The sequence below is a fragment of the Micrasema longulum genome, unplaced genomic scaffold, assembly GCF_059751315.1.
Source record: "Micrasema longulum isolate JH-2025_06_02 unplaced genomic scaffold, ASM5975131v1 h1tg000850l, whole genome shotgun sequence".
NCBI lineage: Eukaryota > Metazoa > Arthropoda > Insecta > Trichoptera > Brachycentridae > Micrasema > Micrasema longulum.
Window position 1 is genome coordinate 214,851 of NW_028278042.1, and position 21,528 is coordinate 236,378.

General features: G+C 35.9%; 1 protein-coding gene across 5 annotated transcripts in view; it reads right to left on the reverse strand.

Moving 5' to 3' along the window:
• The window catches only part of LOC148278627 (translational regulator orb2-like), a 273,697-nt gene that overhangs the window by 178,172 nt on the left and 73,997 nt on the right, over positions 1-21,528 (reverse strand). For 3 of the 5 annotated variants that reach the window (XM_088231119.1, XM_088231121.1, XM_088231122.1), the window contains exons 3-8: positions 18,962-19,021; positions 12,781-12,873; positions 7,052-7,177; positions 6,620-6,732; positions 4,026-4,322; positions 949-1,050 (exon numbers count right to left, since the gene is read on the reverse strand). In XM_088231119.1, coding sequence (XP_088087245.1) covers positions 949-1,050; positions 4,026-4,322; positions 6,620-6,732; positions 7,052-7,177; positions 12,781-12,873; positions 18,962-19,021 — 791 coding nt within the window. Of the gene's footprint in view, positions 1-389; positions 1,051-4,025; positions 4,323-6,619; positions 6,733-7,051; positions 7,178-12,780; positions 12,874-18,961; positions 19,022-21,528 lie in introns of all 5 variants that reach the window. The other 2 variants (XR_015823137.1, XR_015823138.1) reach the window with 1 other exon arrangement.

Genomic DNA, 21,528 nt, shown 5'->3' on the forward strand with positions numbered 1-21,528 from the left:
GCAGGATTCGAACTTTGGAACTTTTGATCTGGACTATAAAGCGTCTCAACTCATTCACAATATATTCGTGCGGAGTAGACTTGAGAGTCACACGATGATTTGGGGACCATGTGAGTTCAATTACTCTCTAATGATAGAAATTTTGGTACAAATTCCATTTGACGGAGATCGGATATAAACCATGGCTCTCTCCCACTGAGTTTCTCTGGGTACGCTTGGTTTCAACAGTTCACAGGCCAGAAGAGATGTGTATCTAACTGCGCATTTATTTCCATTGTTGCGAGGTATCGTTGGCAATCCTGAAATTATGCGAAGCATTAGTTATATCCACCTGAGACGACACCATAAAAAATTGAGTCCCAGTCAGTGAAAATTCAGTGAAAATTCACTTCCCTGTTTCCCTCAATCCAATAAAGTTCATATTATGCACGTTTCAATTGTCTTCTTGAAACCAGACTACAAAGAGCTTATTCGAGAAACTTTTTTCGTTCGGCGACAAGTAATTTTTCCTTGTATGTGGGCATCTCCAAGGAGACTGCTTATGTGTTGGGCAAGCTGTATTCTAAGATACATCTTTGATGTGTTTACCCATTAATTGGTGTATCATACAGATATGAACAAACATCTATTGATCAATATACCTCAACTCAATATTATTTTTGGTATGTGTATATATATTTACATATTTATACTTAACCTCAATATCAAATACATAGATGGCGCTCCAAACGCGCTAGCGAAAGCTTTCCTTGTTTCATGACATATATACAAAAACCAAAAAATGTCACCGATCTGGATATTCGCTAATAAGCGGAATGGGGAATGTTGTAGAATTCTACATAAAAAGTGGCCATTTGAACCCAACCTATGACAGGTCAACGCTCGAATATCCATAATCTTGAAACAAAAATTCTACCCATCTCTGTAGTGATATAAATAATAATATACCTCAACTCGCTTGTCGATGTCACCATGTTGTAACTGCACAAATCTAGCTGAAATTGCAGCTATGTAGCTCTGTTGGTTGCTGAATGCGACTCTCCCGGCACCCTGAAACAAATTTAATTATTAACCAAACAACACTATCAAAACTTATAATTAGAAATCAAACACTGATTTGAGTCTACTGAATACTTTATTTTATTTTTACAAATATAAACATATAAAAATAAAACTTGATATGATAATACATTTATGTTTATATAAATTTTCTCATAATATTTCAATCATGTTTTAAAATTAAAATGAACAGCAACCTGTTATAATATTATTGATATTTTTTCGACAACAATTATCTAAATTTACAAAACTATAAGGATTCATTAATTATCTCACAATACATACTTGTATGTCAATAAATACTTACTTTGTTATATTTTCCCCGAAATTCAAATATAAATACCTAAATTCCCCATTACCTATTAAACACTTATCCTCACCCTTAACCATCGGTTTTTCCCTCAATTATGATTAATGTACATGCTATAGTTCATAAGATTATTTTTATTTTCTACTTAAGTACCTTGAATTATATAACTATATAAGGACATTCAATCCAAATAATCTTCACATTGCACAATAAGTTTTTCTGGGTTATTATGCCGTGTGTCGTTCGTACTCTCTACCGACGTTTCGGATCGCGTTACAGCGTCCATCATCAGGGTTGATGTTGAAACATCAACTGATGATGGACGCTGTAACGCGATCCGAAACGTCGGTAGAGAGTACGAACGACACACGGCATAATAACCCAGAAAAACTTATTGTGCATCTTAACGGCCGTGAAAATCTAAGAAGTTTAATCTTCACATTCGTTTGAAAATGCCCTAATAAGGCGAAACAGTTGTCACGAAGTTTTATTTTTATATGTTTATATTTGTAAAAATAAAATGAAGTATTCAGTAGACTCAGATCAGTGTTTGATTTCTAATTATAAGTTTAAATATGGAGTTCTACAAAATAAACACCAAATCAATCAATAACACTATCAAAGATTATCTTTGTCTCCCAGTTTCAATCAAAGGTTAACATATTACAACAGAGATGAAGAACATTTAAGAGAAGGTCATTTAGAAGTCTAGATCTACAGGGCTTATGACCTGTCAATGGCTGGTTTAAGTGGCCACTTTACACACTGTGTAACATTCACCATTCTGCCTATATTTGAACAACTATATTTCTTCAATTCTTTCATCTGTTCATGTTTGTGAAGTTAAAGAGCTGAAACCTTTATTAATGCGAGTGAGATTCATCTAATTGAATTATTTCACCTGAAGTAATGAAGATTTTAATGCCTACGAACACGCACAGCGCAAAGATCTATATTTCTCTGAAAACCGCAACTAAATCGGTTAAGCCGTTTAGGAGTACGGTGACTTTTTCACGTACAGAGGAATCATATATATAAAGATGCGTTCTGTTTATTTAAAATATTTGTCAATTATTATTCCCAAATATTGTATATGGTGTACTGATTCAAGTATTTCAGATACATCTTAAAATTAAGCCATACCGTATATAATATGCTGCTATTACAAAAACATGATTTATTTGCAGTATTTATTTTATTTTAAATTTGAATTTATTTTAAAAAGGCGTCTATCTGTTCGTTTCATGCTTATCCAAAACCTCGAACCTACTTTAAACTGTACCAAAGAATTAATGTTTTGTAATTCCTTAGGTAAGAGATTGAAGGATCTCTGACCAACATGTAAAGAATGTCTCTGTGCGAACTTAGTTCTGCATCCTGGAACTGACAGTAAACTATCAGATCTATTGCTAATTCAATTAAAATTATTACTAAATAATCCCCTTTTTCTTTAAACATATTTCAGAAACTGAAATATATATAATTTTCTAAAACTAAGGACTCCACTCTCTACGTATAGTTCATTACTAATAAACAGTCCATGTTTTTTGTACATGATCTTAATTTTACTTTTCTGTGCAATTTCAATTGAGCGACTTTGCACGTCCGAGACTCCTCCCCATCCTATGATACCATTTTCGATTGAATATTGAATTAAAGCGTAGTATAATAATCTACATCTCAACTTAAGTAAGTGCAATGCTATGAGATTTTTTCGTCTGGAAAATCCAATCATAAAGACTAATCACTGAACGATGAAATATTATCATCTGTGTCTAATATACGAGATTTAGGTATTATGCTTGACACTAAACTTTCTTTTACAACGCATATTGAACATGCAATCCTTAAAACTCCATGGATTTATTAAAAGAAGCACAACTGCTTTTAAAAATACCAATACCCTTAAAACTCTCTTCTGTTCCCTAGTTCGCCCGCACCTAGAGTATTCCTCTGTTATCTGGTCTCCGTATTATGATGTTCACATCAAGAATATTGAATCAGTTCAACGTCGATTTTTGAGAAAGATAGGCAAGAATTTGGGCTAATCCAGAAATCAATATAAGTAAAATGAGTAAAAAACTAGCTAAAATATATATTTTCTTCAAGATCGTTGAAATAAATCCGACCTTCTAGTCCTATTCAAATTTCTACACTCCTTTTTTGATGCGCCTGAACTGCTGAGCTCGATAAAATTAAATATCCCAACTAGAAACCTCAGACAAAACTCAATCTTTCATACAGATAACCATAGAACTAACTATGGTTTTCATTCCCCTACTCCCAAAATTCTCAGGTCTGCCAACAAACATACCAGTCTTGATTTCTTTGATAACATGTTGTCTTCTTTCAAACGATCACTGAATCAAATTCAATTATAAACACCTCTCTCCCGTTTCCACTCCCACCGAGTCTACTTTATACCATTGTGCCTTTCTACTTTCTTTTATAATAATTTTCTATGTATGAATATGTCCTCAAAATTTCCCACTAGGCGTTTATATAAATACATAGATAAATATAACATTTTTAATTTTTCATTCCCTTAACGTAACAGACAATCGAGATACGCTGAATTTGGTTTACAAACGCAGACTCCTATGTCCGACTGGGCGCAGAAAGAGGTATGATGATGATAAAATACTATTGCCCATACCTTGGGATATTTGAGTTCAGGATCCGTATCAATCCCCGCATAGCACACTCCCCCGTACAGCCTGTCCATGATGGTGGCCAGCTCCGCCGCCTTGAGGGGGCGCGGCACTCCGCCCACGAAGACGGTCTTGCGCGGGTCCAGCGGCATGCTGGCGTCCAGCACGAAGTCCGCGTCCCCGAGCCGCCAAGGTCGGATCTGGACCGGCTTGTCCTTGATGGTCGGCGAGGACACGCAGAGATACAGCTTCTCCTCGTCCGTGATGCAGGCGTCCATCAGTCTCTGCACGGAGCATTCGTCCTAAAAACAGAAAGATATATCATTGCTACAATAAAAGCTGTGTTTACAGTATAGGACGGGTGGGCGTGAATTGATTTGAGGTTAAATGAGAAAGATGGATGTTCAATTTATTTATTAAGTGGTTACACACAAGTTACATCCTATTATTTCGTACAGAAGGAATTTAAGGAAGGCGGGAAGCTGGTGGCCGGGCGACACAAAACGCCAAGATAAAATAATGTAATGTGCTCTCCCGATCCACAGCGTTTAATATCTAGTCCGAGTTGACGTTGTAGCGGACTACGCTTTCGGACCTGTCAACCTCATGGCTTTGGTGTTGCTCGCCACAACATGAAATATATAATTTACCTTCTGAGCCATCCTTAAGACGATATTAGGTCAGGGGACAATATGCATTGGTTTCCGGTAACACCCAGTATATCATTTTCAGTTTAAATTTAAGTAATCTAATTTTTATGGCGATTGTTTTGCCGCATTTCAATCACTGTTCTAGTTTACTCTTTCTTAGTCCAAAAAATCAATATAATATCATACAAAAAGCTCACCACCAAAAATTCGACAGCATGATATCGTTGAATCGTTGAAACCTAATAAAGTAGACTCTTTTAACCTACCCTCCAAAATTAAGCTTAACTCTGTGTGTGGCTGTGATGTCACACTAGTTGACACAGGACACAAGACATTATATATCTCTCTTAGTTTTTTAAATGATAAACTCGCATTTTTTGTAATCTTCAAATGGACATTTTCACACCGGATTTGAAAAGTAAAATTTGTATAACTGTAATGGATGTTAATACTAAAAATATTTGTCCTTGCTATGCGAAGAATGAATGTCAGCTAATTCAGCAACACATCTGTATAAGAGAGAGCACGAAGATAAAACTCATAACAAAGAAGACATAGACGCTATTCTGTGGCGGGTGTTCTGTAAAACAGATTCAGTCTTCAGTTGGTTGATGACAGTGTATTTATGATTTTTAATTTCTTTGGCTAAAACAGGGCTAATTTATACGTTTATTTGCATAAATTATGGAAAAAGAATTAATAAACAGTATGTATCCATGTTTTTTTTGTTGTTTCAAATGTCTAAACTTCAGAATATTCTGTATTTTACTAGTGGTAACACGATGTTACATCACCGCGATTTAAGGGATTATTTACCACAGTCTTTTAAGAGTTTATGTCCCAAAAAATGTCGAAACTATGCACAACACTCTTTCATCCATCGATCTTGCTCAAACAATAATGCGGGCAATATAATGAACGGAGCACTAAGCATAGTAATTTCGAATAAAAATATGTCAATCGACGCTAAACTGGCAGTGGATAACGGAGTTTTAGTCAGAGCACTTATGTATGGAAGTGAAACATGAAACTTGAAGAGGAAAGATAAAAACCGAGAAAACACGGTTGACATGCGATCTCTTAGACAAATTTGTGGGAAATCAATAAAGTTACGAACGGGGTTACGAATAATGAAATCAGGCGAGAGTGTAAATCCAAGTCAGGTATAACTGATAAGATTATGAAAGGGTCTTTGAGATGGTTTGGTCATGATGAACAAATGGACGACAAAATAATAGTAAAACAAGTATATATGGCAAAAAAAAACTATAGCGTGGGATGAGGACGACCAAGGAAGACGTGGCATTATCAGATAAACTCAAAATCTTAAGTCTGGTCATGCCAAAATAAAGCAGAGCCAAAGGGCATGTATGAATGTGGAAAAAACTATAAATGTATGCCAGGGTAGGTGGTTCCGCCACATTAACTCTATGCGTACACACCCATATATATAGAACATTTGCTGGGATGAGGCGTACTGAGCCTTGGTTAAGATGTTGCATTTTGCCTACCGTGGGTGGCGATATGGTAACAACTGAACTGGGCGTGTGTACATGTGATTTTTGTACTCTCACCACGATCGCAAATAAAATGTTTTGCAATCAATGACTAATAAATCCACTGTGTTGTGTAATTCGCCAAGTGCCCCTCCTTCCTGACCACCACATCGGATCTGATCTTGACTGCCGCGACAGAAATACCAGACAATACTTAAGATGCCAGAACCCAGAATAAGGTGGGTGATTGCAGTCATTGTATTTAGGGTTCTGTAGCGAAGTAAATAAAGGATAACGCATACCGCGAACCAGCAATTCGAGCGTTCAGGTGAACATTGCTAACGGGCAAGTGGCGCGATCAAAAGGCGTGTGTGGCTGTCTATTTTCTCTTCCTACCCTAACGAAGAAATGGCTTGATGGTAGTAGTAGAAGTAGTTTTAAAAGGTATCTTACTTGAAAAAGAAGGAATGCATATCCTTTGGGTGGGAAATAACTTTTGCTCTCTGCTTTATGAGGCCAATCAACTACCAGTGCGCCGAAACGTCGGAAAGACGAAGTTATTTCATCTAAAACATAAAAAACAACAGTTATTAGGAGTTTTGAAGACGGGTATCTGAGTCTGAAAGAATAAAGAACATCTACTCATAAAAAAAACTGTTAAAAACGCATGGAATTGTAGCGGAGAGCGAAGAACTGGACTAAACATTGTCAGGGGACTGTGAAATATTTTAGTGTTAAAACATAATGTTCAAATAAATATTTCATGTCAACCATGTCGGGAATCAAACCCGAGACCTCTTGCGCGGTAGGCAAACACGCCGACCACTACATTACAATCTTCTGGTAGGTGGCACGATCAAAAATAAAAAAAACGACTTGGCTTACCTTCGTCAATGTCCGGCGGTAGTCCGCCTACGAACACTTTTCTTGAAAATCTTTCTCCGCCAGGCTCGGATCCCCCGCTGGTGGGAGACGAACGGGCTGGAGACCCAGATACCATTCCAGAAAGACCTGAAACACAGACTCATTTTCAAAAACTTAATCATCTTGCTCAATACTGAGCGGCGAAGTTTTTTAAATATATATTTGGACCCCTGTATTTAGTAGCCTTACGTGTCATGTACACGGTTGAGGTACTCGGAAAAAATAGTTTTTGTTTGTCTTGGAAATGGGATGTTCGATCACTGATTTTGGTTTATTACCTTTATGAGTCCAATCACCATTGTTGCAAAGTTCAAGAACAATGGCGCGTGATAACTACTTTTCACGACAGTGGGATATCTGTTAAGCTAGGGTTTCCTAGGACAGCGGTGCCCGTATCTTAACGGTCGTATTGAACGGTGATGCGGTGGACAGCCGTCGTAACAGTGACTAGAGAGTGGTTTCCTAGGAAAACGGTTTTGATAGCATTTATTAACACCGTTTTCCTAGGAAACCACTCTCTAGTCACCGTTACGACAGCTGTCCAATGCATCGCCGTTCACTACGGCCGTTAAAATACGGGCACCGCTGTCCTAGGAAACCCTAGCTTTAAGGATATTTTATCTTTCCTGCATTCTGCTTCAAGATTATGGCGTTGTAAACTAAAAAATGGACACTGAAATAACCGATGATCGATACTCTGCGAAGAAATATCATCGCATGGACAATAGTCATCATTCCTTAATTTAAACCTATAAAGGTAACTTCTCATAGCTCCGTGTCCGGTAAAAATTTGGGTCGTTTCAAAAGTACTTTGGTGATGACGACGGAAGTTTGCGGCATCAGCCAGCGTTGGGAAAAACATTTGAGTGATTTTACCCATAGAAGAAGCGCGGTAATGATCTTCCCAACGCTGCACAGTGTTTCGTTTCATACAAGCTAGAAACTAAAAATTCTGAATGTACTTTTAACTCACGTATGCGATTCATTTAATCCTAAAAAGAGGTTTTTTTTATTAAATATGTAATAATAATTCGTTTTAAAAAAAATATGTCACATTTTGTTATTTCATAAACGAAATAAATTTTCTGGAAATTGATATCTGCATCCAATAATGTATTTAAGGATCATAAATAATTGAAATTATTACTTTAATTCTATTGACTGATAAATCGGTCAACCTATAAAATAAATCATTGAAAATTATATTAGATACTTAGGCATAAAATAAAGATTTCACCCGAGAGAACTAATCTGTCTTCACTTGTTTTGTCAGAATAACCATTTTACAGCTGATTTTATTATGTTAAACATGACAACTGAAAGGGTTTAAATAAACTTAAAAGTTTGACATTGTAAGGAACACAGAAGTGAGGCAACGGACACAGCAACCCTTGGTATCTACTGTCATCCAAGGCGTTTTGGCTGGCAAGGCCATGTACTACGTATGCCTTCCGAGAGCCTTAACCATGCTTGCCTATGTTACAAAGCATCAGGTTCTCGGCGTCCTGGTCGTCCACTGTTGACAATTTGTGGGCAGTTTGCGTCAGAGTTGCGGTACGTGGACTTAACTTGGGAGGATGTACGGGAGGTCGATCGCTTGGCCGGAGGCAGATTATGGAATCCATATGCTCCACATAGGGAGCGGATATGGTATGATGATGATAAAACTTAAAGGTTTTTAAATAAAACATTTGTTATAAGTGATTTTCAAATAGATGTATTTTGAGAAATATAAAAAGAGCATGTAATGTAGATAAGCCAAAGGAATAAAATTCTTGTCGAGAAACTCTATTAATACTAATAGAGTTCATTTCACTGGGTTTGGCGCCACAAATATAACAGGACATGGTTGACTTATTTTCAGCCAAAACGTTGCAAATTTTACCATCTACCATTATTAAAAGCATTTTAAATTTTATGGACAATACTACACCTCCAATATTAACATTAAAATTTTCAAGTTTTTCAATTGCATCTTGAAGTTTTTCGATTTCAGACTTAGTAAGAATATCAGTTTCTTCGGCGAAAATAAATTTAATAGGACGACAATAAGAGGTTGAGGAAGGGCTTAAATTTTGCCAAATTACTATATTAGGGTCATCATTAAGCCTTAGTTGTATTGGAACGAATGACATAATAAATAAAAATTCATCTATTGCATGCTCTGTGTGAAATTTCTGTTTATAATTATTATGTCCCGAGCTTCCATCTCCACCCCACTTGCATATAAGAGTCAGTACAGAACCTGAAGGAACTCTTTCTTTTAAGACTTCTGATTCTACATTTAGCAATCGTTCCACCGTATGATTTAAAATCACTTGTAGCTGGATTTCTGCACTAGTTTCCGTTATTTTGACAAATTCCTCGCTCAGGCAACATGCTTTTTTTGTTTTTCTTAAACTATAAAATGCCGGATATATTTTGTGGTCGGTTTTTATGGCACTTTTACGCATAACTTTGTAGGAATGCGAAGATAATTTACAGTCAACGTATTAACTTAGCGCTTCCTCAATTATCAATGCCCGCTGTTTGTTTACTTGTTGACGTTCCCTACGTATTTTTGCTACTTCATTGGGAGTAGCTTTCAAAATTTTCTTTAGGAGATCGGCAACTGTGCGTTTTCCTGATGCTCGAATAGATACCTGCGTGGCAAACGAAAGTTCTTCAGATGTCTTCGTACTCACTAAATCACGCACTTTTGTCCTTTTGCACTGATCACTGCATGCCCCAAAATCCTTTGCGGGCCTTCCAGTAGACGTAGATGGTTCATTCATGTCTACTGAAGGACTTTGTCGAAAGTTTTCATATATCAAAATATTTTCACTACCGTCGAGCCATTCAAATTTTTTATTAACAAATCTATCTAGTTTACAGCCAGATTCGGTCCATTTTCTGCTTATATTTAAACAAATAAGCTTAATTTGATTTTTTAACAGTTTTTCACCACTTGCACCGAGTTCACCGACTTCAAATTTACTAACAATAATATTTAACACTCCTTGAAGCCTTTCTTTCTTCGTCAAACTCTTCCACATCACGTACAATTCTTGCCTGGAAATCTCGTATCTGGTACCCGTAAAATAACAAAATAAGATAGATGCAACTTCGTGCGGTAAAATATCGAAACTGTAATGAATTGACAATAAATTGGTCTATTGAAAAATAAAAATAATATTTTGCTACTTTGATATACTCTCCGAGATAAATTCTCGAGAAGTTAGAAATTGATATTTTTTTAACTACTGAAAAATACATAAGTTAAATTATTGTTTTTTTAAATACCTGAATGAAATACATTAAAATATTAGAAAAAAAACCATACAACATACCTTCCAAAAAAGCTTCCATTTTTTTTTAAATCGAAATAAAAAACTTTAAACTTGATAAACAACCTTTACACGTCGGACGCCAAAATGCAAATAAATGTAATTAGGCTTTCAAAAACCAATTATCCGACTTTCATATTCTGGTATGAATCACCCTAAGCATTAATCACCCCAGTTAGGCTTACAATCGTCACACTAACTATCTGGTAATGCCCCCATGACGTCATCGTTTAAGAATTCAAAAGTGACTTTTTATCTTGTAGCTTGTATGGCTCAAAACACTGTGCGCTGCTGCGTATTTTGTTTGATAGGGCGTTTAGCAAAGCTAAGGGGAAATTTTGATAAGAAAGGTGACGTTCATTTACAAGTTGCGGCTCTTGCTCGTTCATCTGCTCTCTCATTTTCTAGAGCGGCGAGGTTAGTTGGAATGTCAGGCATTGGGTGACTGATAAGCCTCCATACCGGGGTCAAGTTAAAGACAGCGTTTAAGAGGACCCCATCATTTGATCGTTCATTTTTTAAAAGAGTGACATTTGGCTCACCTATTTTCAACTGTACCTGCTACCAGCGGCGAATCGTCAAAATAAGTGATTATGCACAGCTTACTATTATATTTAAATTTCGATAATAATGTTTTAGAGTAAGCAGGTTTATTGGAAAATTAATAAAATAACTGTTATTTATTATAAATCATCACCACCGTTCATATTTTCATAAAAAAAATATTTATAAAGTGCGCCCAGCGTCCAGCCCGTTCCCAGTAAACGACAAAACTAGCCAATTACCTCAGCTTATTCTTCCATACAAAAAAGTACACTGTATTTTGCGTTTTTAACCCAAGTCGGCTTTTTAAGTACTAAAATGAACTTGCAGATAACGATATTTGAAGATTCTCTATTTAGAAACATTTTTTCCGAAGGACTATTTTTCTTTGATAGGATACCGTTGACATATTATGTATCACATAGGACATGTGGCGTTTGCGGTGGCCATTTTTAGCATTATTTTTTTTTCAAATCGGCCAGTGCTCAAGTGTTTACAGTACTGTCAATGACAGATCATAATGGAAATAACTGCCGAGTGTCATTGTGGTATATGTAAATAAACAATTGTACAAGTATCGTATTTAAATAGCATAGAATAAAGCTACGTATATTGCGTGGTTAATAACAATAGTTGCTTGAGTTAATTTTCACAGAACCACAGAAATTTATTTTATTACTTACATGTAATGTACTTGTATGTTTGTAGGTACCTACAAATTAATGATCATTTTTTGTAGATTACCTATAAAATTAGTTAAAGTTAAAGTTACCTATAAAGTTAGACGAGGACGACCAAGGAAGACGTGGCATGATCAGATAAACCAAAATCTTAAGTCTGGTCATGTCAAAAGCAGACAGAACCGAAGGGCATGTATGACAAGATGTATGAATGTGGAAGAGGCTAGGAGTGTATGCCAGGATAGACGTGTGTGGCGGTCCATTCTCTCTGCCTACCCCTACGGGGAAATGGCGTGATGGTAGTAGTAGTAGTAACCTATAAAATAAATCACGGCTCGCTACTGCCTGCTACTGGAGTTGTTTTTTGAAACATCAACGGTCTCAAATAGATCCATTTTCTTAGGCACCGCTGCTGGCTGTCCAGCACTCCAATGTGAGTTGCAATATTTTAGACGAATTATTTTAAACAGACAAAGACAACCTCTTCTGGCTCTTGCTGGAGCATATAAAACATGCTCGATGGATGCACTCCCGGCTCTAACTGGCTTGTCTCCTTCGGATCTGGAGGCCCAGCGACGACCCCAACAGGTAGAGATTCAGATTTTCTTCGTAGTCTCAATCCTGAGGATTGGTTTGCAGCAAAGTCTTGCATCTCTTCCTCCATTGGTCTCTATTCTCTGCAACCCTCTTCAGTTTGACACATGAGGCGCAGTTTAAATCTTCGCACACCTGCTTCAAATATTCCCATCGGGCACCCTCTGTTATTTGTCCCCTCAGCCATACCCTCTATGATGTCGTGCAGGAGACCCTCATGGCGTATAATGTGGCGATCCATCGAGCTCGCCTCTCTGAGATGGTTTTGATTAGGTGCCTCCCTTCTTCGATTCTGCTGAGAACCTCGTCATTAGTGATGTGGTTTCTCCAAGAAAATCCTAATATTTTTCTGTAGCACCACATCTCGAAGGCCTCTAGTCTTTTTTTATCTCTTTCGGTGAGACACCACATCTCACAACCGTACATCAATATGCTCCATACATATGTCCTGGCAAGTTGCTTGCGGAGTTATAGATTTATATTATTCGACTCAAAAATCTTTCATTTGTTGTTAAAGGTTTAGTGTTAAAATAAATCAATATTTTACCTGCAGATGGATGGTCTCCTCCCCCTGACTCTCCCGCCGCTCCTGCCCCCTGTCCGCCCTGCTCGTCGAGTCCTAAGAAATACGGGTACTTAACTGAAAAAAAAACATCATAATTATGTTCTTTATAAGCTCTTTATTGTACCATTTGTAATACAATTTACAAGTTTTAAACAATTATTTTTTTCATACTTACGCACCCACACACACGCACCCTCTCTATCATTCATTCCCACACGCACATGTATCCTCTCCCTCATTCATTCAAATTAAAATATTTACACAAACTTGCGACTTAATTCAAAGTTGGTAGTAAATAATAAAAAAAACGAACGTTTTCGAGAAACTTGTAGTATAAATAAATGCTCCAATTTGTACCGCGTGTAAGAAAATATTTTTTATATCCAGTACCTTTCCAGTAATTTCCTTCGAGTACCTATTAGAAAACTCTAAAATTGATGTAGTTAAGTCCATCAGAGATTTAGGAGTTGTTTTGGACTATAAACTGACATACAACGAGCATATAGATAATACAGTCAATAAATCACATAAATTACTTGGCTTCATTAACAGAATATCCTCTGATTTTACTAATGTCCGTACAATCAAAACTCTTTATTGCTCAACTGTTCGCCCTCTTCTAGAATATGCCTCCGTGGTCTGATCTCCATTTTCAATCGCATAAATCACATTGAATCAGTCCAACATCGCTTGCTTCGAAAAATACCGTGGATGCTTGGACTAGAGAGAGATAATTATTCTTATGCTGAAACAGAGTCAATGTTAAATATTTCTGGTCTACAAAAACGTAGAACTAATATTGAATCCATATATATGTTCGGCATACTAAATGGTACAATCGATGTTCCATCATTACTGGGACAAGTAAAATTCAATATTCCGACTCGTAGATTGAGAAACAATGAAGTACTGTCCATCGATCAGCATAGAACAAACATGGCCTTAATTCTCCAATGACCCGTCTTTGTCGTATTGTTAACTCGAGACAAGATCTGGACTTTTTTGGTTTAAGTTTACAACGATTTGGACGAGCACTAAATAAATAGTCCAGATCTTGTCTCTATGTCACTTATGTTTGGCAATGCTTCTTTTTTTAAAAAATGTTTTAAACTATTCTTTTATTGTAATATTTAAACCATATAAATTGTAAACATGGACAATATCCGTTAATAAATAAATATCCAATTTTCCTTGGCACTGAACTTCCTCACTGTATTGACATTGTTATATATATATATATATATTTTTTTTTAAATATATATTTGGACCCCTGTATTTCGTAGCCTTACGTGTTATGTACTAAGCTAAGGTACTTGGAAAAAAATCGTTTTTGTTTGTCTTGGAAATGGAATGTTCGATAACTGATTTTGGTTAATTACCTTTATGAGTCCAATCACCATTGTTGCAAAATCCAAGAACAATGGCGCATGATAACTACTTTTAACTACAGTGTGGATATCTGTTAAGGATATTCCATCTTTCCTGCATTCTGCTTCAAGATTATGGCGTTGTAAACTAAAAAATGGGCATTGAAATAACAGATGTTCGATACTCTGTGAAGAAATATCATCGCATGGACAATAGTCATCATTCCTTAATTTAAAACTATAAAGGTAATTTCTCATAGCTCCGTGTCCGGTAAAAATTTGGGTCGTTTCAAAAGTACTTTGATGATGACGACGCAGGTTTGCTGCATCAGCCAGCGTTGGGTTTCGTGATTTTACTTGTAGAAGAAGCGCGGTAATGATCCTCCCAACGCTGTTGCGTATTTTGTTTTATACAGCGCTCAAGCGCCCAACAGGGTTTACACCGTTAGACCTTAAAATTCAAGAAAGGAAGGACATTTGTAATGTCAACAAATTTGGTAAGGTGTATTCCATTCCAGATGATCGCAAGTATCAAGGAACTGCAAACTATTTCGATTTACCTCACCCGTGCAAAAGAATTCCCGAAAGTATTGATTTACTTGACAAAGATATACCTCCTTATGCTCCCAATGAAATAGCAATCTTTACGGATGGTAGCCTGCTCGATGGCAAAGTGGGAGCGGCATTCGTTCCTTTTGAGAGTGATAAAAAAATACCAGGCAGAACATTTAAATTAGATAATTTCTGCTCAGTTTTTCAGGCTGAACTACTCGCAATACGAGAAGCTCTCGAATGGTTATTAAAAAAACCACCAGAGAGATGGGTTATTGCAAAAACATTATCAGATTGTCGTTCGGGCGTTCAAGCTATAACTGATACTCGGTCGGTAAATCCATTAATTGTTGATATTCAGAGTAAAATTAAGCGTCTAAAAATAAGAGGGATGAACATTCAAATATGCTGGATAAGGGGACATGCTGGTATCGTAGGAAATGAGAGAGCGGATGAACGAGCAAGAGCCGCAACTTGTAAAAGATCGGCACCTTTATTCTCAGAATTTCCCCTTAGCTTTGCTAAACGCTGTATAAAATAAATACGCAGCAGCGTTGGGAGGATCATTACCACGCTTCTTCAACAGGTAAAATTACCAAAATCTTATAAGATATTTATTAATACATTTTGGAGAAACTCAGCTGTACAATTAAATGCTTTAATTTTTACCGTGTGTGGTGACACATTTATTTTATTTTTTATTTTATTTTATTTTATTTAGAAAACATACAGTCATACAAAATTAGTATTAAAAACAACAATTTTTTAACATAAAAAGACCAATTAAGTTTTCATAAATTAAAAAGATATAAACATTAAATGTGACAAAAAATAAAAAATAAATAAGAATTTTAAGTGAAAAAAAGATAATTGTTGACATTTGCGTTTTCCATGGAGGTAATAAATTAAAATAAATAAAAATACCGAATGTACACTCCGAGCCATCCACGCACACACATGAACGCACATATAAAACATACACAAACATATACATTACATGCGGCACATATGCATAGCATAAACCACTCAAGATGTACATTCAGCAACTATCCCAAATAATCGACCCCATGAAGAAATTTTCTGTACAATTGCAACGTGCAGTTAAAAATGTCTACATCAATACTGAGTCCGTTATAATTTCTACAGGTGCGTCTAATGAATGAATTCGAGGTATAATTGTTTTTACAAGTTGGTACATAAAAAAGGGAATTTAACCTAGTATAGCGAAGAGGACAACGGAAACCAATATTTTGTAAAAGATACGGCGAATCAACTATGTTATTGAGAATTTTGAAAAGAAAAATTAAATCATATCTAAGGCGCCTTTTTTGTAGTGATTCTATATTAAAATTGATCAAAGATGCGCCGTAATCATTTTCAATGTTACCAAAACGATATTCCAGGCTCCTTATAAATTTCTTTTGGATGTTTTCAATTTGATTAATATTTACATTATATTGAGGGGACCATACTAATGAAGCGAATTCGAGTTGACTTCGCACATAAGTACAGTAGTATTATTGGTGTCCTGTCGAAACCAGCAAACATAGGAAAGTCGGTTATTTACAAATATTTTCAAACTTATTGAAATTATTGGTAGCTTAGTTTCGTATGGAGATCGCTGTAATTATGTCAATTGGGTCGCTTGTTAACCGGGAAGTATGAGGACATGTCCTGTCTACAGTCACAAGCTATTTCAATACATTGGCCAGGACAGCTCGTGGAAGTTTTAAATAATATTTATTTAACATATTGACTATATTTATTTAATTTATTGAATTAAAAAAAGCATTTGATGGTGTATCACACAGTAAATTTGGATCAAAATTAAAAGATGAGAGAAAGGGTGGCAAAGCCATTGAATGGCTAACAAGTTACCTATTCCAACGACCTCAAATGGTAAAAATAAAATAAATATATAGTCAAATGGAGACTTGCGATTTTGGGATACCACAGGGTACGGTGATAGGTCCGCTTTTATTTATTCTCTACGTCAATGACATATTTTGTCAAAATTAAAATAAAAAATAATAACATATGCCGATGATACGTTTGTTTTAGTTGAGGGAGCTAACTGGAACTCTGTAAATTTAGTAGCGAATGACGTAGTAAATAAATTGAAATTATGGTTTGACAAAAATATGTTATCCTTAAATACGGAAAAGAAAAATCATCCCATTTTTTTATTAACAAAACAAATTAAGAATTAGTATTAAAAATAATTATTTACCTAAGCTTTAAGCAATAAAACTAAATGCGTTCTAACAATAAACAAATAGAAAATATAAAAAAACTAGTGAACATATTTTTTTTGCACTACAACAGACCCACCAGGAGGCCCGATTGCAGTGGCAAATGACACAGAACACCCAGGCTTGAGAATAATCACATTTCAAATTTTGTGTTCCCACCGGGAACCGAACCCGGAATTTTCCGCGCGCAATTCAAGCGTCTTAACCGCTAAACCACGACGGCCGTTGATGTGTTGACAGAAATGTCAGTTTTCACAAACTATATATTTTTCAAATTCGTTTTTTCATATAAATACCCATATGTAAGTTAGAAACCTTTTCAGGTTAGCAGAGACACGAACCATTTTCCCGAATTTCAATTCACCACCGCCATCTATCGACGGCGAGAAAATAGGTCAAATTTCTAACCACGTGCAAGTTCACTGACATCAAAATTGAGTGAAATATTAATTATATGCATGTCTCTCTCTAACGCGGGGGGATACGTATCCCCATATCCCGCTTCTCACTCTAAATTGGGCGCAATGCGTCCCTTGCCAACGCGTTGAAAGGAAATAAGGGTCTTCAGTGGTTTTGTCTCGTTCTAGCTCAGTACTAGAGCCGGGATACGAATACGCCTTACTAAAAAAAACTCTTTATAATTTGACGTAGATACGAATATTTTTTTACAACTTGATTTTAAAAATAGTTTAAATGATTTTAACAAAGATGGAAACGATTTAAATGAGGGAAGAAAATGCATTTTGACAGTCTTATCGGGATTTATCCTAGATTATATTCGCTTTGAAGTGGCCACTTTTTATCACTGAAGCCTTTTAAAAATATAAATGAGAAATATTTTATATTTTAATTAAATAAGGAAAGCTGACTAAATTTTTGGGGTCATTCATTGGTTGGATTCGATCATATGACGTCGAGATGACAAATCAGTAGAACATACCGAGGTAGCTAGAGACAGTTTAAAAGTTAAGTATACCGTCTCTGTATATACCGATGAAGATAACCTTTATAATCGCGGCCCCGATAACAGCCGAGGGCCACCCAGTAGCTCAATCACAAATAACTATCGACGTGCTTCAAAACCTGCTAAGCATTTGAGCGATCTCAATGAACATTGTTTAAGTATGTCCAAATGCTTGCAGACTGGCTCGATTTCCTCCTTAGGGAGTTATTCATATTAAAATTTATTTCAACAGAGAGGGAATTTTCAGGCGTTGCCTAGTAGGTGATTTGGTTCAGCGGGATGAATCTCACCCACGTGATAAAGGTTTCAACTCTTTTACTTAACAAGAGTCAACAGATGGAAGAGTTGAGGAAATGTGGATGTTCAAGCATGGGCAGAATGGTGAATGTTACACATAGTGTAAAGTGGGTAAACGCCTAGACTTCAATATTCCCTTCTCAAAAATGATATCTCTCTCTGTTGAAATAAATTTAAATAATGAACATGCTTACGCTATCGCAGGCATAAGTCGACGCGTGTGTAATCTCTAAGTCAACGCTCGTGTCAGTTTGTTTTTTGTTTTCCTCATAAATAAATACAGTTCACTGGCGAAAAATCGGCGTTTACTATAAAAAATAAAACAATATATTGCATTTGCAAAATAATAATGAGTATCTAATACAAAAAAGTGAAAATTAAATTAAAATTACTATGGCGACTGCTTTTCTTGACATTTGGCAGTCGGTTTGCCAACCGCCAGCTAAATGCAAAGAATAGCATGATAAATAATAAATAAATAAATAAAAGTGTCAGTTTTGGAATATTTTCCATATTGACGCCGGTGAAATTCAAATATGTGATTGCGCAGCAGGATTATACCTCGCGAAACGTAAATATTTTTACATTTAATATAGGTGTTCACGGATGTTCCATTGTGATAAATTTTTATCACGTCGCTCATTAGCAGGTCGATAGTTATTTGTGATTGAGCTACAGCGCTGTCGAGGTTATAATGATGGTAAAAATAGATAAAATTATGTTATAAGTACCTTCATGAATGTTATTCAGCGACTGTAGAGAGTTGGCGTTATTTGTACAATTGATGAAACCTGAAAGTAAAGAGAAATTCAAATTAATATCTCAACAAAGGCAAAGACTTCTTAAAAAAATTAAAGGATGTATCACTTATAAAAAATGTTCAACGAAATTTTTTTAAATACCTAGATTATAAAAACAATAAAACGCTTTGCACTTACAGCCAATCTGCCAAACAAAATGGATTTTTTACCCTTGACGCACAGTATCTTTTTACATAAATTATTAAATAATAAAGATGTTGAAAGAAGAGTGAATGCGGGTAACAAAATGAACGGAGCACTAAGCACACTAATTTCTAATAAAAATATGTCAATCGAAGCTAAACTGGCAGTGCACAACGGAGTTTTAGTCCCAACACTTATGTATGGAAGTGAAACTTGGAACTGGCAGAATAAGGATGAAAGCCGAGTGAACGCGGTTGAAATGCTATCTCTTAGACGAATGTGTGGGAAATCAATGTATGACAGGGTTACGAATGATGAAATCAGGCGAGAGTGTAAATCTGAGACAAGTATAATTGATAAGATTAAGAAAGGGTCTCTGAGATGGTTTGGTCACGTAGAACAAATGGACGACGAGAGAATGGTAAAACAAGTATATATGGCATAAATGAACGGCAACGTTAGACGAGGACGACCAAGGAAGACGTGGCATGATCAGATAAACCAAAATCTTAAGTCTGGTCATGTCAAAAGCAGACAGAACCGAAGGGCATGCATGACAAGATGTATGAATGTGGAAGAGGCTAGGATTGTATGCCAGGATAGATGTGTGTGGCGGTCCATTCTCTCTGCCTACCCCTACGGGAAAATGGCGTGATGGTAGTAGTAGTAGTAGTAATAAAGTAGACTCTTTTAACCTACTCTCCAAAATTAATCTCAATGTCCCATTTCGCGTGACAAGAAATAAGCATTTATTCCATCTGCCAGTCTGTAGCACTAACTATGCACAACACTCTTTCCTCTATCGTTCTTGCTCAAACTATAATGCTTTTTCTTCGTCTATTGATATTTGAGTTTTTCTACTGACATTTCTTGGTGGAACTTCATTTTTATGATAATAATCTATTGATGTATTTAATATGCCCCTTAATTTATTTAAAAATAAATTAGGACTCCTTCTTTCTGGCTGCGATACGATCCCACTTGATATTTAATGACGCTCAAACTTACACACACCAGAACACTTACTCCTACACAATTACACATAAACACACCTCTACACTTACTCTCATACATAATACACAACACATAATACACATAAACACACCCTTTTGTTGTACCACAATTTAATATGTATGATTCTTATTTAGAAACTTCGCTGGTCTGTCTTTAAACCGTATTTTTTTATATGTTATTATAAACATATCACAACAGAGATGAAGAACATTCAAGAGAAGGTAATATAGAAGTCTAGGCATCTACAGGGCTTATGACCTGTCAATGGCTGGTTTAAGTGGCCACTTTACACACTGTGTAACATTCACCATTCTGCCTATATTTGAACATCTATATTCCTTCAATTCTTTCATCTGTTGATGTTTGTGAAGTTAAAGAGCTGAAACCTTTATTTATGCAGGTGAGATTCATCTAATTGAATTATTTCACTTACATACTAGGCAACGCCTTAAAATATTTTTTTTTTAATTTCGATACTTCTTCATGGACCAGGTAATTTTTCAACAATATTTTGAGTTTGTCCAAATTTTTGTAGATAAGGACTGGATTCAACTCCCTGGGGAGCTGTTTATATTAACATATTACAACAGAGATGAAGAACATTTAAGAGAAGGTAATATAGAAGTCTAGGCATCTACAGGGCTTATGATTAGTCAATGGCTGGTTTAAGTGGCCACTTTACATACTGTGTAACATTCACCATTCTGCCTATATTTGAACATCTATATTCCTTCAATTCTTTCATCTGTTGACGTTTGTGAAGTTAAAGAGCTGAAACCTTTATTTATGCGGGTGAGATTCATCTAATTGAATTATTTCACCTACAGCTCCCCAGGGAGTTGAATCCAGTTCTTGTCTACAAAAATTTGGACAAACAAATATTGTTATATGTCATTATATCATTGCCGACTGTTTGTTCCTGTAAAATAAATAAAAAAATAATAAATAACGCTTTGGGAACGAAATAATTTTTATAATAAAATAAATAAAACAACTTTGTTTTTAACCACTAATTTATTTATTTTTTCCACCTACCGGTTTCAAAGCAAATAAGCTTTTTCGTCAAGATTTACGTTACCAATGAATTCTTTCCGATTTTATTTTTATTATATTTACTAAACACTACACGTGGAGCCAAAAAATCATTATCATTTCATTTAACTCTCTAGTATGATATTTTTAAAATGTTTTTAACTAACTAACTAACTAACTAACCATCACGCCATTTCCCCAGAGGGGTAGGCAGAGAGGATAGAACGCCACACCACTCTGTCCTGGCACACTTCCTTTGCTTCCTTCACATTCATACATCTTCTCATGCACGCACGTCGATTATTTCG